This window comes from Pyrus communis, chromosome 15 (genome assembly GCF_041283825.1).
Source record: "Pyrus communis isolate YQ-2024b chromosome 15, ASM4128382v1, whole genome shotgun sequence".
NCBI classification, from domain to species: domain Eukaryota; kingdom Viridiplantae; phylum Streptophyta; class Magnoliopsida; order Rosales; family Rosaceae; genus Pyrus; species Pyrus communis.
In genome coordinates, this window is record NC_142579.1 from 31,286,776 (window position 1) to 31,300,115 (window position 13,340).

The 13,340-nt window shown below is 38.0% G+C and overlaps 2 protein-coding genes and 1 long non-coding RNA gene across 3 annotated transcripts; 2 read left to right on the top strand and 1 right to left on the bottom strand.

The window, feature by feature from the left end:
• Positions 1 to 232: 232 nt before the first annotated feature.
• On the top strand, positions 233 to 3,696 carry LOC137739438 (serine/threonine protein phosphatase 2A 57 kDa regulatory subunit B' kappa isoform). The gene is made up of 3 exons (XM_068479006.2): positions 233 to 856; positions 1,593 to 2,754; positions 2,960 to 3,696. Exons 2-3 carry the CDS (start codon positions 1,603 to 1,605, stop codon positions 3,314 to 3,316), a joined length of 1,509 nt encoding a protein of 502 aa, XP_068335107.1. The 5' UTR covers positions 233 to 856; positions 1,593 to 1,602; the 3' UTR covers positions 3,317 to 3,696.
• Positions 3,697 to 8,363: 4,667 nt separating this feature from the next.
• Positions 8,364 to 8,986, bottom strand: LOC148690857 (uncharacterized). Its single transcript, XR_015956850.1, has 3 exons — positions 8,910 to 8,986; positions 8,695 to 8,808; positions 8,364 to 8,463 (listed from the first exon to the last, which is right to left on the bottom strand). It is a non-coding gene; the product is annotated as an uncharacterized LOC148690857 (long non-coding RNA).
• A 1,300-nt stretch (positions 8,987 to 10,286) lies between these two features.
• On the top strand, positions 10,287 to 11,407 carry LOC137730862 (uncharacterized). Its single transcript, XM_068469857.2, has 2 exons — positions 10,287 to 11,061; positions 11,172 to 11,407. The coding sequence occupies exons 1-2, from the start codon at positions 10,287 to 10,289 to the stop codon at positions 11,201 to 11,203; spliced, it is 807 nt and encodes a 268-aa protein (XP_068325958.2). The 3' UTR covers positions 11,204 to 11,407.
• Positions 11,408 to 13,340: the final 1,933 nt, after the last annotated feature.

Genomic DNA, 13,340 nt, shown 5'->3' on the forward strand with positions numbered 1-13,340 from the left:
GCCCTTCGTTGCGAGGACAATGTACAAAAATCTGTCGTCTCGATGCCACATTCAACACCTAGATGCCGCAACACAAGTTGCGACTTGAACTTAGAATAATACTGTCACATTAACATAACTAGGGTAGGTTATTAGTTATCTCCATCTACCCTTTGTTTGTTTAGGGCTAATAAAACACAAGTAAACCAAATGGGCCAACAAAAATCAGTTAAGAAAGGGAACAACACACACACAAGGGTTTGGGTTGGTGCTCCAGCCAACCAACCTGGTACACAACAAGGCTCCTTTCGGTGCCCCACAAGTACAATAATAGCATATGGCTTTTCACCAAATGGAAATCCAATCCAGATCTTATTCAGCTCAGCCAAGCATACCTTAAAGAATATTTCTCATATTGTTTTTCTATTTTTTTTTCATATAATTTTATTTTCTTTCTTTTATTCTCTCTACCAACTGAACCCAAAAGTTTTAAACTTTAATTTTTGTTGGGTGCCTGCAATTCTCAGAAAATGCCACACCGCCTCTTCTCTTCAATCGAGTACCTCTTATTGATCTCCCATGGAGGCCCCCCCCAGCTTAAGCTTTTAGTACTACATAAAAGGCAATAGTGGATCAATACATCACTTTTTTCACGCCAAACACTGCCTTTCTCTCTCTACTTCTCTCTCTCTGTGCTGCCTGCCTTACATGTTTTTCTTTCCTTTTTGTTCCAAAGTAAATTGCTTTCTCATTTCTCACCCAAAATGTAATTTTGGGTAGTTTTGTGGATACCATGAGCTCCTCCTCTGCTCCTCTCATTTCCTAAAAGGGTCTCTCTGTGTTGTTTTCACAAGAACACCCAGAAACTCCAAAACAGGTTTCTCTCTCCTCTCTCTCTCTCTCTCCTCTTGAATGTTTGTGTCCAGTTTAGCTAACTTGGATAGACTTCAGGGTCTTGTTTTTGATGAATTTTGTTTGTGCATTGCGTAGATCATGCCCAAGTTTTCCTTTTTAAGAGGGTTTTATGATAATTGTGATCTGGGATTGGTGTAGATCTGTGTTATAATTCTGTTTTTGTTCCAGATCTGAGTTTCCATTGTTTGTTTTAGCAAAATCTAATAACTTTATATGCATTTATTATCTTATGATTTGTTGCTAATTAGAGACTTGTTTTTAAATTGTTTCTTTCTGTAGTGTGTGCTTCTTTTTTAGTCAGATTGAAGTATTTCTTAGATTTTTATTGGTGTATAAATTCTTCATGTTTTGAATTGATTGCTTTTGAGTTTGATCTGGATTTACCATCTGCTGAAGAATGGCATTGGTTATTTTGGCAACTGTACTGCTGAAGGGGTTGAGAGATTCAGTTCAGTGGTTACTTGTTTATGCTTTTGTTCGGGATTTTACTGGAGAAATGTGGTCATGTAGATATTACTGATTAACAGTCCATGGACTAACGAGGTTGTCTGCTCAAAAGCTTCAACTTCATCGCAGTTTTGCTGTCTTTTAGCTTCATAAGTCATGATGACCTATTATGTGTGAAAGTTTTATGCATTGATGTAGTGATTTGATTGCTACATCATTCTGCCATGTTGAATGTTGGTTGGAATTTGCAGGGTTTCCACCATGCTGAAGCAAATTCTAAGCAAACTTCCTCGCAAGTCGTCAAAATCTGATTCGCTAGATTCTGCAGGGAGTGAATCTGGCAGCAATACTCCCAATTTGGGGAGTGGGTTCCAATGTACAATTGGTGGGAGTTCTCTTACAAGCAAATTAAATGTTGTCAAGCGAGTGTCTTCAGCAGTTTTCCCGTCAAGCATTGCAGCTGGAGCTGAGGCAGTGGAGCCCCATCTATCCTTCAAGGAGGTTTCCAACCCTCAGAAGCATAGTCTATTTATCAGTAAGCTGAACCTTTGCTGTGAGTTTGTTGATTCCAGTGAGCCAGTTAAGCAAGATCTCAAACGTGAAACATTGATAGAACTTGTTGATTATGTTTCTTCTGGGACTGTGAAGTTCACCGAACCAGCAATTTCTGCCTTGTGTAAAATGTGTGCAGTCAACCTGTTTAGAGTTTTTCCACCTAAGTACCGATCTAATTTTACTGGGGGTGAAACAGACGATGAAGAACCAATGTTTGATCCTTCTTGGTCATACCTGCAAATTGTGTATGATCTTCTGGTTCGGTTTATCAGTTATACTTCACTTGACATAAAGGTGGCAAAAAAGCATGTGGATCACTCTTTTATCGTAAAATTACTTGACCTCTTTGACTCTGAGGACCCAAGAGAAAGAGACTGTTTGAAAACCATTCTGCATAGGATTTATGGAAAGTTCATGGTACACAGACCCTTTATTCGGAAAGCTGTCAGCAATATCATATATCGTTTTGTTTTCGAAACTGAAAGGCATAATGGAATTTCTGAGCTGTTGGAAATTTTTGGAAGTGTAATTAGTGGGTTTGCTTTGCCATTGAAGGAGGAACACAAGATATTTTTGTGGAGGGCTCTTATTCCTCTACACAAACCAAAGTCAGTGGGTATTTATCATCAGCAATTGACATATTGTGTTGTACAGTTCATAGATAAGGATCCGAAGTTGGCAAGTACTGTAATAAAGGGTTTGTTGAAGTTCTGGCCTGTAACAAATAGCCAGAAGGAGTTGATGTTTCTAAGTGAGTTAGAAGAGGTTTTGGAAATGACTAGCATGGATGAGTTTCAAAGGATCATGGTTCCACTGTTCCGGCGCATAAGATGCTGCCTCAATAGTTCTCATTACCAGGTAATATTCTACTGCATAGATTGGCGGCCAAATTGCAATTCTTAGTACATCTTGAGTTTTCAGATTATATGTTTGACTGAAATTTGCTTGCTTGACACTAAGAACTATGCATTAGCATGATCTTGATCATTCAACCGATAAAGCTTCTAAATCATGTTATTTTCATGCCTCTCTTTTCCCTCTATGACATGTTTTTTTGTTTCAGGTGGCTGAACGAGCCCACTTGCTGTGGAACAATGAACACATCCTTAACCTTATCGCACATAACCGCCAGGTGATCTTTCCTCTTGTCTTCCCAGCTATTGAGCGAAACACCCAAAACCACTGGAATCAAGCAGTGCTGAACCTGACCCTCAATGTGAAGAAGACATTTTGCGATATGGATGAGGAGCTGGTACTTGCCTGTCAATGTAAGTTGGAGGAGGAAAATAAAAGGTCAAGCGCTGCAGCTGAGAAGCGAAGGTTAACATGGGAACGCTTGGAAACTGCTGCTGGTGTCCAACCTGTAGCCTGTAACTTTTTATCTCCCATAAAGCCTCCTGCGTGTCCTGTTGTCTGCTAATTTCTCAAGTTACAGAACTTGGCATGCATTTGTGACAGCTCTATCAAGATCAAAAATTGGTTCTGAACAGAACCAGAGATAGAAAACGGGGTTCATCATGTTAGTAATTGGATGTTGTACTTTTGAATTGTACTGATGGATGATCCCGCTGCGCAGAAGATTCGTTAAAGGACTGTTTTCCTTGCTGTATGTTATGTTTGTTGACACATCTTTGTATCTTTACAGAAAGGTTGGTTTGCTGTGGCCTATCTTTTGTAAGTTGTATTTTTCTGAGTCTCTCCTTATTAAGTAGATGGTGATCATGCTCAAAGCCATTGGCTTTGTAATGTCAAAAGAAGATTTGTATAGCTAAATGAATGTCCTCTCCTTCCCATTTCAAATATTTTTTGGAACAAACATGTTTGACCTTGGCTAGTATGGATTCACATGTACTAGGTGAAGTTCATAAATCTAAATGTTGTTGCCATGATGACTTTTGGAACAACATTTGACTCATGTATTCTACACACACTATTTCTGTTTATTATTTTAGTGTTTTGGTCTTTTTTATGTTTTGACAAATTTAGCGCAAAATCGGATGAGATCAAAATATGGGATTTTATGTTGGTATAATGTTTTGATTTTGGCTGAAGTAGTCACATAAAAACGATTGAATTTCGGTAGGACAGACTAACAAGGCAACTCTTGCATTGGGTGAGAATCAACTTGGGATCGAGTAAGACCAAATCATACGCCATCATTGATATTTTGTGGGGTGTTTTGCGGATGACGTGGTTAGACTCCGTTACCCATATTTTTCTATCTACTAACCCATGTTAGAATCATACAACTGTCATACCTGAAAGAATAAAGGAGAGTAGGTTTGGCAGTCTCGTCTTAATATTGATAAAGAAACAAGTGATTTCCTGTGAGTGACAAGGATATGAATCACGGGAAGTCCTGATGATGGTGCCATGACTCATGCCATTGGAATTTGACTTCTCATCTTCATTTGGACGGTGACCTCACATGGCCTGCACGTATGTATACGTATATATGCACCTACTATACGTATATATATGCACATAAACATGTGTGTATGTATGTATGCTGTTGAGAACGTAAATTCCACGTCAAGGAATTGAAGGATCTTGCATGTCCTCATAAAAGTTGAGCCGCCCTCAATATTAGCAACTGGTTTTTTACCTCAACTTTCTTCATAATATCGGAGCACATTACCCACATGTTGAGCTACAACTCGCGTGCTCCCACGTTACCCAATTGTGATGTCACGTCCTAGGCTTAAATGACACGGCCACCCCACACATGTGCTAGGCTTAAATGATCTTATACGCACGCAGCTTTTATCATTAAGTATTTCTATTCAAATTTGTAAGCCTAAAAAAGCAAAGAGTTGCACAGAAAACTCAGCACTCTCTTAGTTTGTGATGGGAGGAAGACCGAAAAAAAGAAAAGCGTTCTCGGATTTGAACAACTGAGTTGTTATAATTTTGTTTTTTAATACAGTTATTAAAAAAAACTTCTTCTATTCCTATGCTATACGTATGCACACCGGGGCACCAAGAAATGTCGCCGGTTGATCACGTTCGAAGGCGCCACGAGGAGAAGGGCTGCCTCTATGCTTGGTTAGTAAGAAAGAAATTTTTAAAGAAAGTTGAGGTTCCACCATAAAACCAATTGGTAATATAGGGAGTAATCTCCTCCCATCATCAATGTGTGACTCATTCTCAACACGCCCCTTCATGTGTGGTGAATTTTCAAGCCTAACACGTGAACAACATAACAGGGTGACGTGGAGCACATGTGGCCGTTTGGCTTCACACGTGAGACAACCTGCTCTGATACCATGAAGAAAGTTGAGGTTCCACCATAAAATCAATTGGCAATATGGAGAGTAACCTAACCTCTTATAAGCCCATGCAAAGTCCCTCGTCGCATCAATGTGGAACTCATTCTCAACAATTTTTAGAGTTTTCACTCATATATATTTACTCGATTTTCCTTTCAATTTCGTTAATTTTGTGATATGTGAATTGTGGTGCAGTTTGTTGCCATTTCTGCTGCTATGACTTATGAGTGCTCTTTAGATGTACTTTGTGTTGGAGCAATATTAGAAAATACGAAAATAACAATATAATTCGAATGATAATAATCATAAATAAATTCACAACATCAATTATATATGAGATTAATATAAACAACTAGAGAGAAAGTTAGAAAAACTAACAAACTTGGAGATTGAGGCTTGCATAAATGCAATGTCCTAAAGATAGAATTTCGTCCATACTCTTGTGCTTGTAGTTCGGTAGGTGTCCATCTCCTAAGATTCAACAATCTATAATCCGAAGTCAAAGCACTTCAATCTTCGGACTCTGGCAAACTTCATATATTTCGTACTCTCAAGACACGACTCGGATATCTACTAAGACATTGGAGAAAACTCTTCTCTTAATTCTATTAGACAGGTGGGATGCTTGAGTTTATATAGAACTCAAGCCACCTTTTTTGAAACAATATGAATGTTGCCTAAAGTTCCAACGAACATATACAACTCATGAATTTGAATTCAACTATGACACACGACTGTTATTTTTCATTCATACAAAAATTAAATATTATAATTTCCAACAATCCCCCGCATGAATGAAAAATTAGGAAGAATTTGAGAGTACAGGCGGACAAGAGATGCATCGGGAGAGGTGTCTTTTGGACTTGAACCTACCCTAGTAAATACTTATCGGATTTACTTGGTGACACAATGAATATGGAATCTTGAACTGTTCACCGCAGAAGTAAACTGAGACAATAAGCAACACACATCACTAATCCTAATATATTCTGGTTCATACGATTGTGTTCATTTGGTCATGAACAAATCCCGGATTCATGAGAGCTTTAGATAATTTAGCCATCTCATGATCATAGAAGCGACTCACTTGTACTCTCACATAGGTGACCACTAATTAAAAATAATCTACTCTATTCCTCCTATTTATAAGATATCACTGTCATTAAGTATAAATATACACCCTAAAACTTCTGCAGACAACACACTTCTTCCATCGTAGGAATGAGGTATGTGGTGTGTTAACTTCTTTGAATCATGCCCAACCATTTTGCCTATTGTACTTAGACCATGGGATCTCCAATCAACTAAATTAGGTTTCCGCCCGGCCGATTCATTAGTTATGTTGGCTTTAGCCTCATTTCCCTCAATGATCAACTTACTCTCTAGTCTAACCTTTAATAATTTGATCCACTACTAGGTTGACTATTTTTAATGGTGTGCACAATCCGTCTAATGAAATTATATTTCATATGAGAGTAGTTGTTTGTCAATTTCAAGTCCTCAAAAGTATGTGTGTGTGTGTGTGTGTATATATGATGGGGCTTTTGTAAGTAATTTGCTAACACTAGGAAGTAGACTTCCCCCACATTTAAGGTATTTAAAGAAAGATCTCTAAAGCTTTCTACCTTAAAATTGTATACTATTATGTTTAGGTAGCAAATTCTTTTATTCTTTCTTGTTAAGTAAATACCATTATATCTTAATGATATTTAAGCAACCCCACAATTCTCTCATAATTGTGATGTTAAAGCACTTCTTTGGACCTTAGCCTCCTCTATTATTAATTCAGTCGTCATTTTATTACAACGAAAGTAACTCATCCATAATGAGTTCAAGCTCTATGATTTGAATATGGTATTGTGTATTGTTATCACAAACGCGTTCTTACCATGAACAACCATGATATAACAAACTCATTGGTTGTCCTTGCTAACCAAATAAGCAACATCACGTCTTCTGCAAATGTACACGACTCGGATATCTACTAAGACATTGGAGAAAACTTTTCTCTTAATTCTATTAGATAGGTGGGATGCTTGAGTTTATATAGAACTCAAGCCACCCTTTTTGAAACAATATAAATGTTGCCTAAAGTTCCAACGAACAGACGCAACTCATGAATTTGAATTCGTTATTTTTCATTCATACAAAAATTAAATATTATAATATATAATTCCAACACTCTGTTGTTGCTGCACTTAGAATTTGTGAGGTTATGAATTCAAATTTTATGGATGACAGTTGTAATGAAAGTAAATCAGGCCGCAAACCAGGCCAAACAGAAGGCCTTTATATTAAGAGCGCAATTACCGGTAGTATTAAACAACCGTGTGCAAAAACCGTAAGAGCTTGAAAATTCCTCACTTCAAGACCCTCCCTCCCTTTAAAGGGGCACAACATTTCTTCCAAGAAACAGAGAAATAGGCTTGAGAATTTGTACTGCCTGTCTAAATAAAATTGCGAGCCCAGTTGCAAACTTGTAATGAAACAGTCTTAGACCAAGTATGGACAGAAAAACTGTGAGATAACATGTTAACAATTATGAAATTAATAAGAGTCACCCCTATGTAATTTGGATTATATACTGTCTTTTTAACAAGCATATGTCTTTTCGCATGTAAAATTTTTCGCATATATCTTCCCACCCTTCTGCAATCCAGTATTAAATTAAATTCATGAGCTACCAGTTGGTTAGTTTCACTTTCACCTATATGCCAGCCTAGTTATCTTGCCGGTAGAGATATGCATCCTCACAAAAAGAAGACAAGTGAGCAATATGGACTTGAAAACTTGAATGTTAATTACATTAGAGAAAGAGAAGCTCTTCAACAACATAAAATTAATTAGATTTGATATTAAACTAGTGCCAAACAATTTCATTATTTCACCTTCAAGTTTCGAAAATCCACGATAATGATATTGGATTATGTAATCGACAAACAAATTAACTAACGAGATTAAGAAGCCGGCACAGTGAGTGTCATTTGAAGAGTTTCTTGACAATTTTTCTGGTTGTGTGCTTCTCTCCTGTGTACGGCTTCCAAACTCCACGTAAAATAACCTTAGCTCCAGATAATTATGCCGTCGCCAGCACAGTTGCAGCCTGCACAATGCATGATCAAATTCAGTCATTAGTTCACATAACATATGATCATAGCATCAGCGAAAGCAAAAGAAAAAACTTGAAAACACGATATACCTGCTTTGGACTGGCTGCATGAACAAGCACATCTGAACCTTCGTCTCTGGTCTCCTGGACTGCTTCCTTTATGGAAATTGCAGGATCTTTCTCATACCGCTTCTCGAAATGACATGGAACAATAGTGGTTTCTTAATAATCGGAAGTTAATTATCAGGCTGAGACAGTAAGTAATAATCTACCGATCTAGTTTACGAGTAAGGTGACTTGAACATAGGTGTAAGGGGAGGGACACTGCCCCAACAAACTGACCTAACTCACGTCTGTGAAATATAATCTTCTTAAGTGAATGTGAATCATATAATTGAAACTATCTATATAGCTCAGTACCTGGAGTTTCCAGGCACCTCTACGCAGCTGCTTAACAGTCTCTGACCGGAATGTATTACGGTCAGCCACCATAATAATGCTGTTCTTCCGTTCCTTCTGAAGCCGCCAAGCAGCCTGCAGCAAATTGATCACAATATATGATTAAACAGAACCATTTAATAAATTAGAGGCCTGCTTGACTTGAGCACAAGAAATAAATCAATCAGCTTAATTACCTTAACCGAACTGATTGCTTTCCAATCTCCCCTGGTGTCAATGTAAGCTAAAACACAGCGTTTCCTTGGCACATTCTGTAAAACCTTGTTTGAATGACAATGAGATCCCAACTGGACTGCTTGTGTGGTGCATAACTGGTTGTACTAGTTATGTGAAACACGGGAAGTTTGAGAGCCCTAATGCGATAAGAGTCATGGAGTTTATGTATTGCAGCTGTCCTATTCTGATCCTTATCTGATATACACTAGTATATCAAGTCATGATGGGACTAAAACTCTTTGAGATAGAGATCAACACTCCTTCTGTTAATAGGCTGGACCGAGTGGATCTCTATCGATGAATGATTGTATAAATAGTTGAAGTCCCTGCTTCCACACTAAGGTTTCCTTAAAATATCTAAAACCCTATTCATTTAGAGAGGAGAATTAACGAGTGTTGGAAGTAGAAGACCGCATCTGTTGCTTTCATAATGGCGATGCCTCCAGGTAAGTTGATTTCTTGTAATGCACGGGATATGCGTATTGTAACCCTAGTGTCGTGTTGGTTTGTCATGCAGTTGTAATTTGATTGTTCATATTACTGCTTACATGTGGTATCAGAGCCAACCCAACATGGCTAGGGTTCATTATTCAATATATGGTTAACTCTCGATATAAATACATGCATATATGTTTTGATCCTGTGCCATTAAAATGCTTTCGCTGCATACTGACAAAGGTTTTGCATGGTCACTATATGTAATCAACTATTGTTGTCGATACCTCCAGTTGTGTTTGCTATTGTGTGCAGATAAGACCATTTAAAGAATGGTGACAATATTGGAATACTCAACCAAGAAGAACTTTTGGATTCACATTCTATTTATCAAAACCAAACTGACAAATAAGATTTGAATCATAAACAAGGATCTCAACACCTAATCTGCTCAAAAGTGTTTAGGTTATTGATTTTGGCTTGTTGTCTAAAGAGTCAAACATGTGATTCATCTGTATTAAGTGAATAATAATCTGCTCAAAAGTGTTTATTTATTCAAGTTAAACAAATGAATCAATGTATAGTGAAGTATTGAATTGACAAGATTATATTCTTCATCTGCTCAAAAGTGTTGGAGTTATGTAAACTGCCCTTGTATTCAATATTTTGGCTATGCAAATCTAGTATAAATGGTTTCTGTCCAAAGATGATACTATGCTTATACGATTATGTGTCAGGAAAAGATTGAGTATCATGTTCCGTCTATTCATTGACACTTAGATGACTAACAACTGTAAAAATTAACATTTGGTTTTGCAGCTCCTCACATGACATCCCTCAATTTCAACAATATTGAGACCTTGACTGGTTCTAACTACAAGAAGTGGAAGGAGGATGTTGAAATGGTTCTTGGCCTGATGGATCTCGATTTGGCATTAAGGGAGGAAAAACCTGCAGCTATTACTGCAGAGAGCACTACAGATCATAAGGCAAAGGTTGAGAAGTGGGAGAGAACAAATCGGATGTCACTGATGATTATGAGGAAAGCAATGGCTCCATCAGTTAAAGGGGGTGTTCCAAAACAAGATAATGCAAAAGACTTCTTGGCTGCAGTTGGGGAAAAGTTTAAAGAATCTGACAAAGCAGAAACTGGGACTTTTCTAACTCAAATTACTTCAATGAAATTTGATGGTGAGGGAAGTGTCAGGGAACACATTCTGAAGATGGTGGACCTTGCTCAAAAGTTGAAGGACCTTGAAGTACCCATGACTGATCAGTTCCTAGTTCATATGGCTTTGAACTCCCTGCCTTCAAAATATGGGCAGCTCAAGGTTTCATATAACACTCAGAAGGTTAAATGGGGCATAGATGAACTGATCACTATGTGTGCACAAGAAGAAGATCGGCTCAAGAGTGACAAATCAGTGGATGTAAATTTTGTGCAAGGAGAAAAACGCAAAAGGGATTTCACTCAAGGTTCAACCGTGGCTGCTGGTAAGAAGAAGAAGAAAGAAATTTCTTCTTCATTTAAAAATGCTAACATCATCTCTAAAGGATCTCATAAAATGAAAACTGCTAATGTTGAAACTGAGAAAGAAAAGGAGTGTTATTTTTGCAAAGAGACAGGTCACTTAAGAAAGAATTACAATGGCTTCAAGAATTGGCTTGTTAAGAAAGGTAATGAAATAAATGTCTTCGTATGTGTTGAGTCCAATCTAGTATACATTCCTCCTAATAGTTGGTGGTTTGACACGGGCTGTTCTATTCACATAACTAATTCCTTGCAGGGCTTCTCAAAAACAAGGGTGATAAACAATGAAGTCTACAATGTCTATGTGGGGAATGGGAGCAAGGTTGCTGTCGAATCCATAGGAAGTGTCAAATTAGTTCTTTCCTCTAGCTTTATTTTAGAATTAAGTCCAGTACTTTATGTACCTTCCATGCGAAGGAATTTAATTTCTGCATCTAAGTTAGTTAAGTCCGGCTTTACATTTGTGGGTGACAGTCAAAGTGTAAAGTTTTTCCATTCAAATGACTCGAATAAATTGCTTGGTGAAGCTAATCTCAAGGTTGATATGTGGCAAATGAATTGTACTTATGAGATTGAATGTTTTAATGTTCAAAGTGTTGGTCCTAAACAAGTGCTCTCTCATGCAAAAACCTCAATGCTTTGGCACAAAAGGTTGGGGCACATCTCTAAATAAAGGATCATCACACTTACAAAACAAGACTTGTTGCCACAACTTGATTTCAGCAATTTTAAAGAGTGTATTAACTGTTTTAAAGGAAAGCTCACTAATACTAGGAAAATAGGGTCAAATTGTAGCCAATGTCTATTGGAAATTATACACACTGACATTTGTGGACCTTTTCCAATTAAAACCATCTGTGGAAAATCATATTTCATAACCTTCATTGATGATTTTTCACGGTTTGCATATGTTTTTCTTATTTCTGAAAAAACTGAAGCCTTGCACTGTTTTAAAACCTTTCGATTGGAAGTTGAAAAACAACTGGAAAAACACATTAAGATTGTGAGATCCGATAGAGGTGGTGAGTATTTTGGCAGGTTCACTGAGGCTGGACAACACAAAGGACCTTTTGCAACCTATCTTGAACAAAATGGCATCGTGGCTCAGTACACTACACCTGGGACTCCTCATCAAAATGGAGTTGCTGAACGAAGGAATCGAACCCTAAAAGACATGATCAGATCCATGTTTGCACATTCAAAGCTTCCAATGTTTCTTTGGGGAGAAGCACTGAAGACTGCAAACTATATATTGAATCGGGTACCAAGCAAGTCTGTGGACATGATTCCGTTCGAAGCCTGGACTGGAAGGAAACCAAGTTTTAACCATTTTCATGTATGGGGTTGCAATGCCGAGGCTAGATTTTACAACCCAACAGAGAAGAAACTTGATCCAAGAACCATTAGTTGCAAGTTCATTGGATATTCTGAGAAGTCTAAAGGGTATAAGTTCTACTGCCCTAACAGTCACTCGAGGGTTATGGAAACACATAATGCACGATTTCTTGAAGATGAGGATGAGACTGACTTCAGCAAATCAGCAGCTTCATCCCCAGATTTCGAAGAAATCCCACTTGAGTTACCTGATCAGCATGCATCCACTCTCATTATTCCCATGCAGCCACGTCCATGTAATAACGGTTTACATTTGTCACAAGAAGATGAGACAGCAAATGAGGAACACATGACCCATGTGGATGTCCAAGAAAACGAAGTACATGCACCAGTACCTCCTGGAGAAGATCAAATAAATGCTCCAGGCACTACTATTTTGGAATCGAATGTTAGAAAATCACAAAGGGTACGTAAAGCAGCACTATTGCCTGATTTCGTGTACCTAAATGAGGCAGAACACACTATAGGTGATGAGGATGATCCCTTGACCTACAATCAAGCCATATCAAGTGCACGATCAACGTTATGGAAACAAGCCATGCATGAAGAACTGGAGTCCATGGAGAAAAACAATGTCTGGAGTCTAGTTCCACAGCCACCTGGGACAACAAAAGTTATTGGTTGCAAGTGGGTGTTCAAGACAAAACGAGACTCACAAGGCAACCTTGACAAACACAAAGCTAGGCTAGTAGCGAAGGGTTTTACACAAAGAGAAGGCATTGACTACAATGAGACGTTTTCTCCAGTCTCAACAAAAGACTCCATGAGAATCATCCTAGCTATCACGGCACATTTTGATTTAGAACTTCATCAAATGGATGTCAAGACGGCATTCCTAAATGGCGACCTTGAAGAAGATATCTACATGCAACAAGCACCTGGATTTGTTGAAAGGGGGAAAGAGACGATGGTTTGTAAGTTGAACAAGTCCATATACGGCTTAAAACAAGCTTCGAGGCAATGGAATAAGAAATTTGATCAGGTAATGGTAGTTTCAGGTTCTCAAGAAAACAAAATGGACGAGTGTATT

What these genes read in the sequence shown, in the direction of transcription:
- LOC137739438 (XM_068479006.2), top strand. Translation starts at nt 1,603, where the DNA reads ATGCTGAAGCAAATTCTAAGCAAACTTCCTCGCAAGTCGTCAAAATCT. An exon ending in TCAATAGTTCTCATTACCAG is followed by an intron (nt 2,755 to 2,959) that starts GTAATATTCTAC and finishes TTTTTGTTTCAG; the next exon opens with GTGGCTGAACGAGCCCACTT.
- LOC137730862 (XM_068469857.2), top strand. Translation starts at nt 10,287, where the DNA reads ATGGTTCTTGGCCTGATGGATCTCGATTTGGCATTAAGGGAGGAAAAA. An exon ending in GAATTGGCTTGTTAAGAAAG is followed by an intron (nt 11,062 to 11,171) that starts GTAATGAAATAA and finishes AATTCCTTGCAG; the next exon opens with GGCTTCTCAAAAACAAGGGT.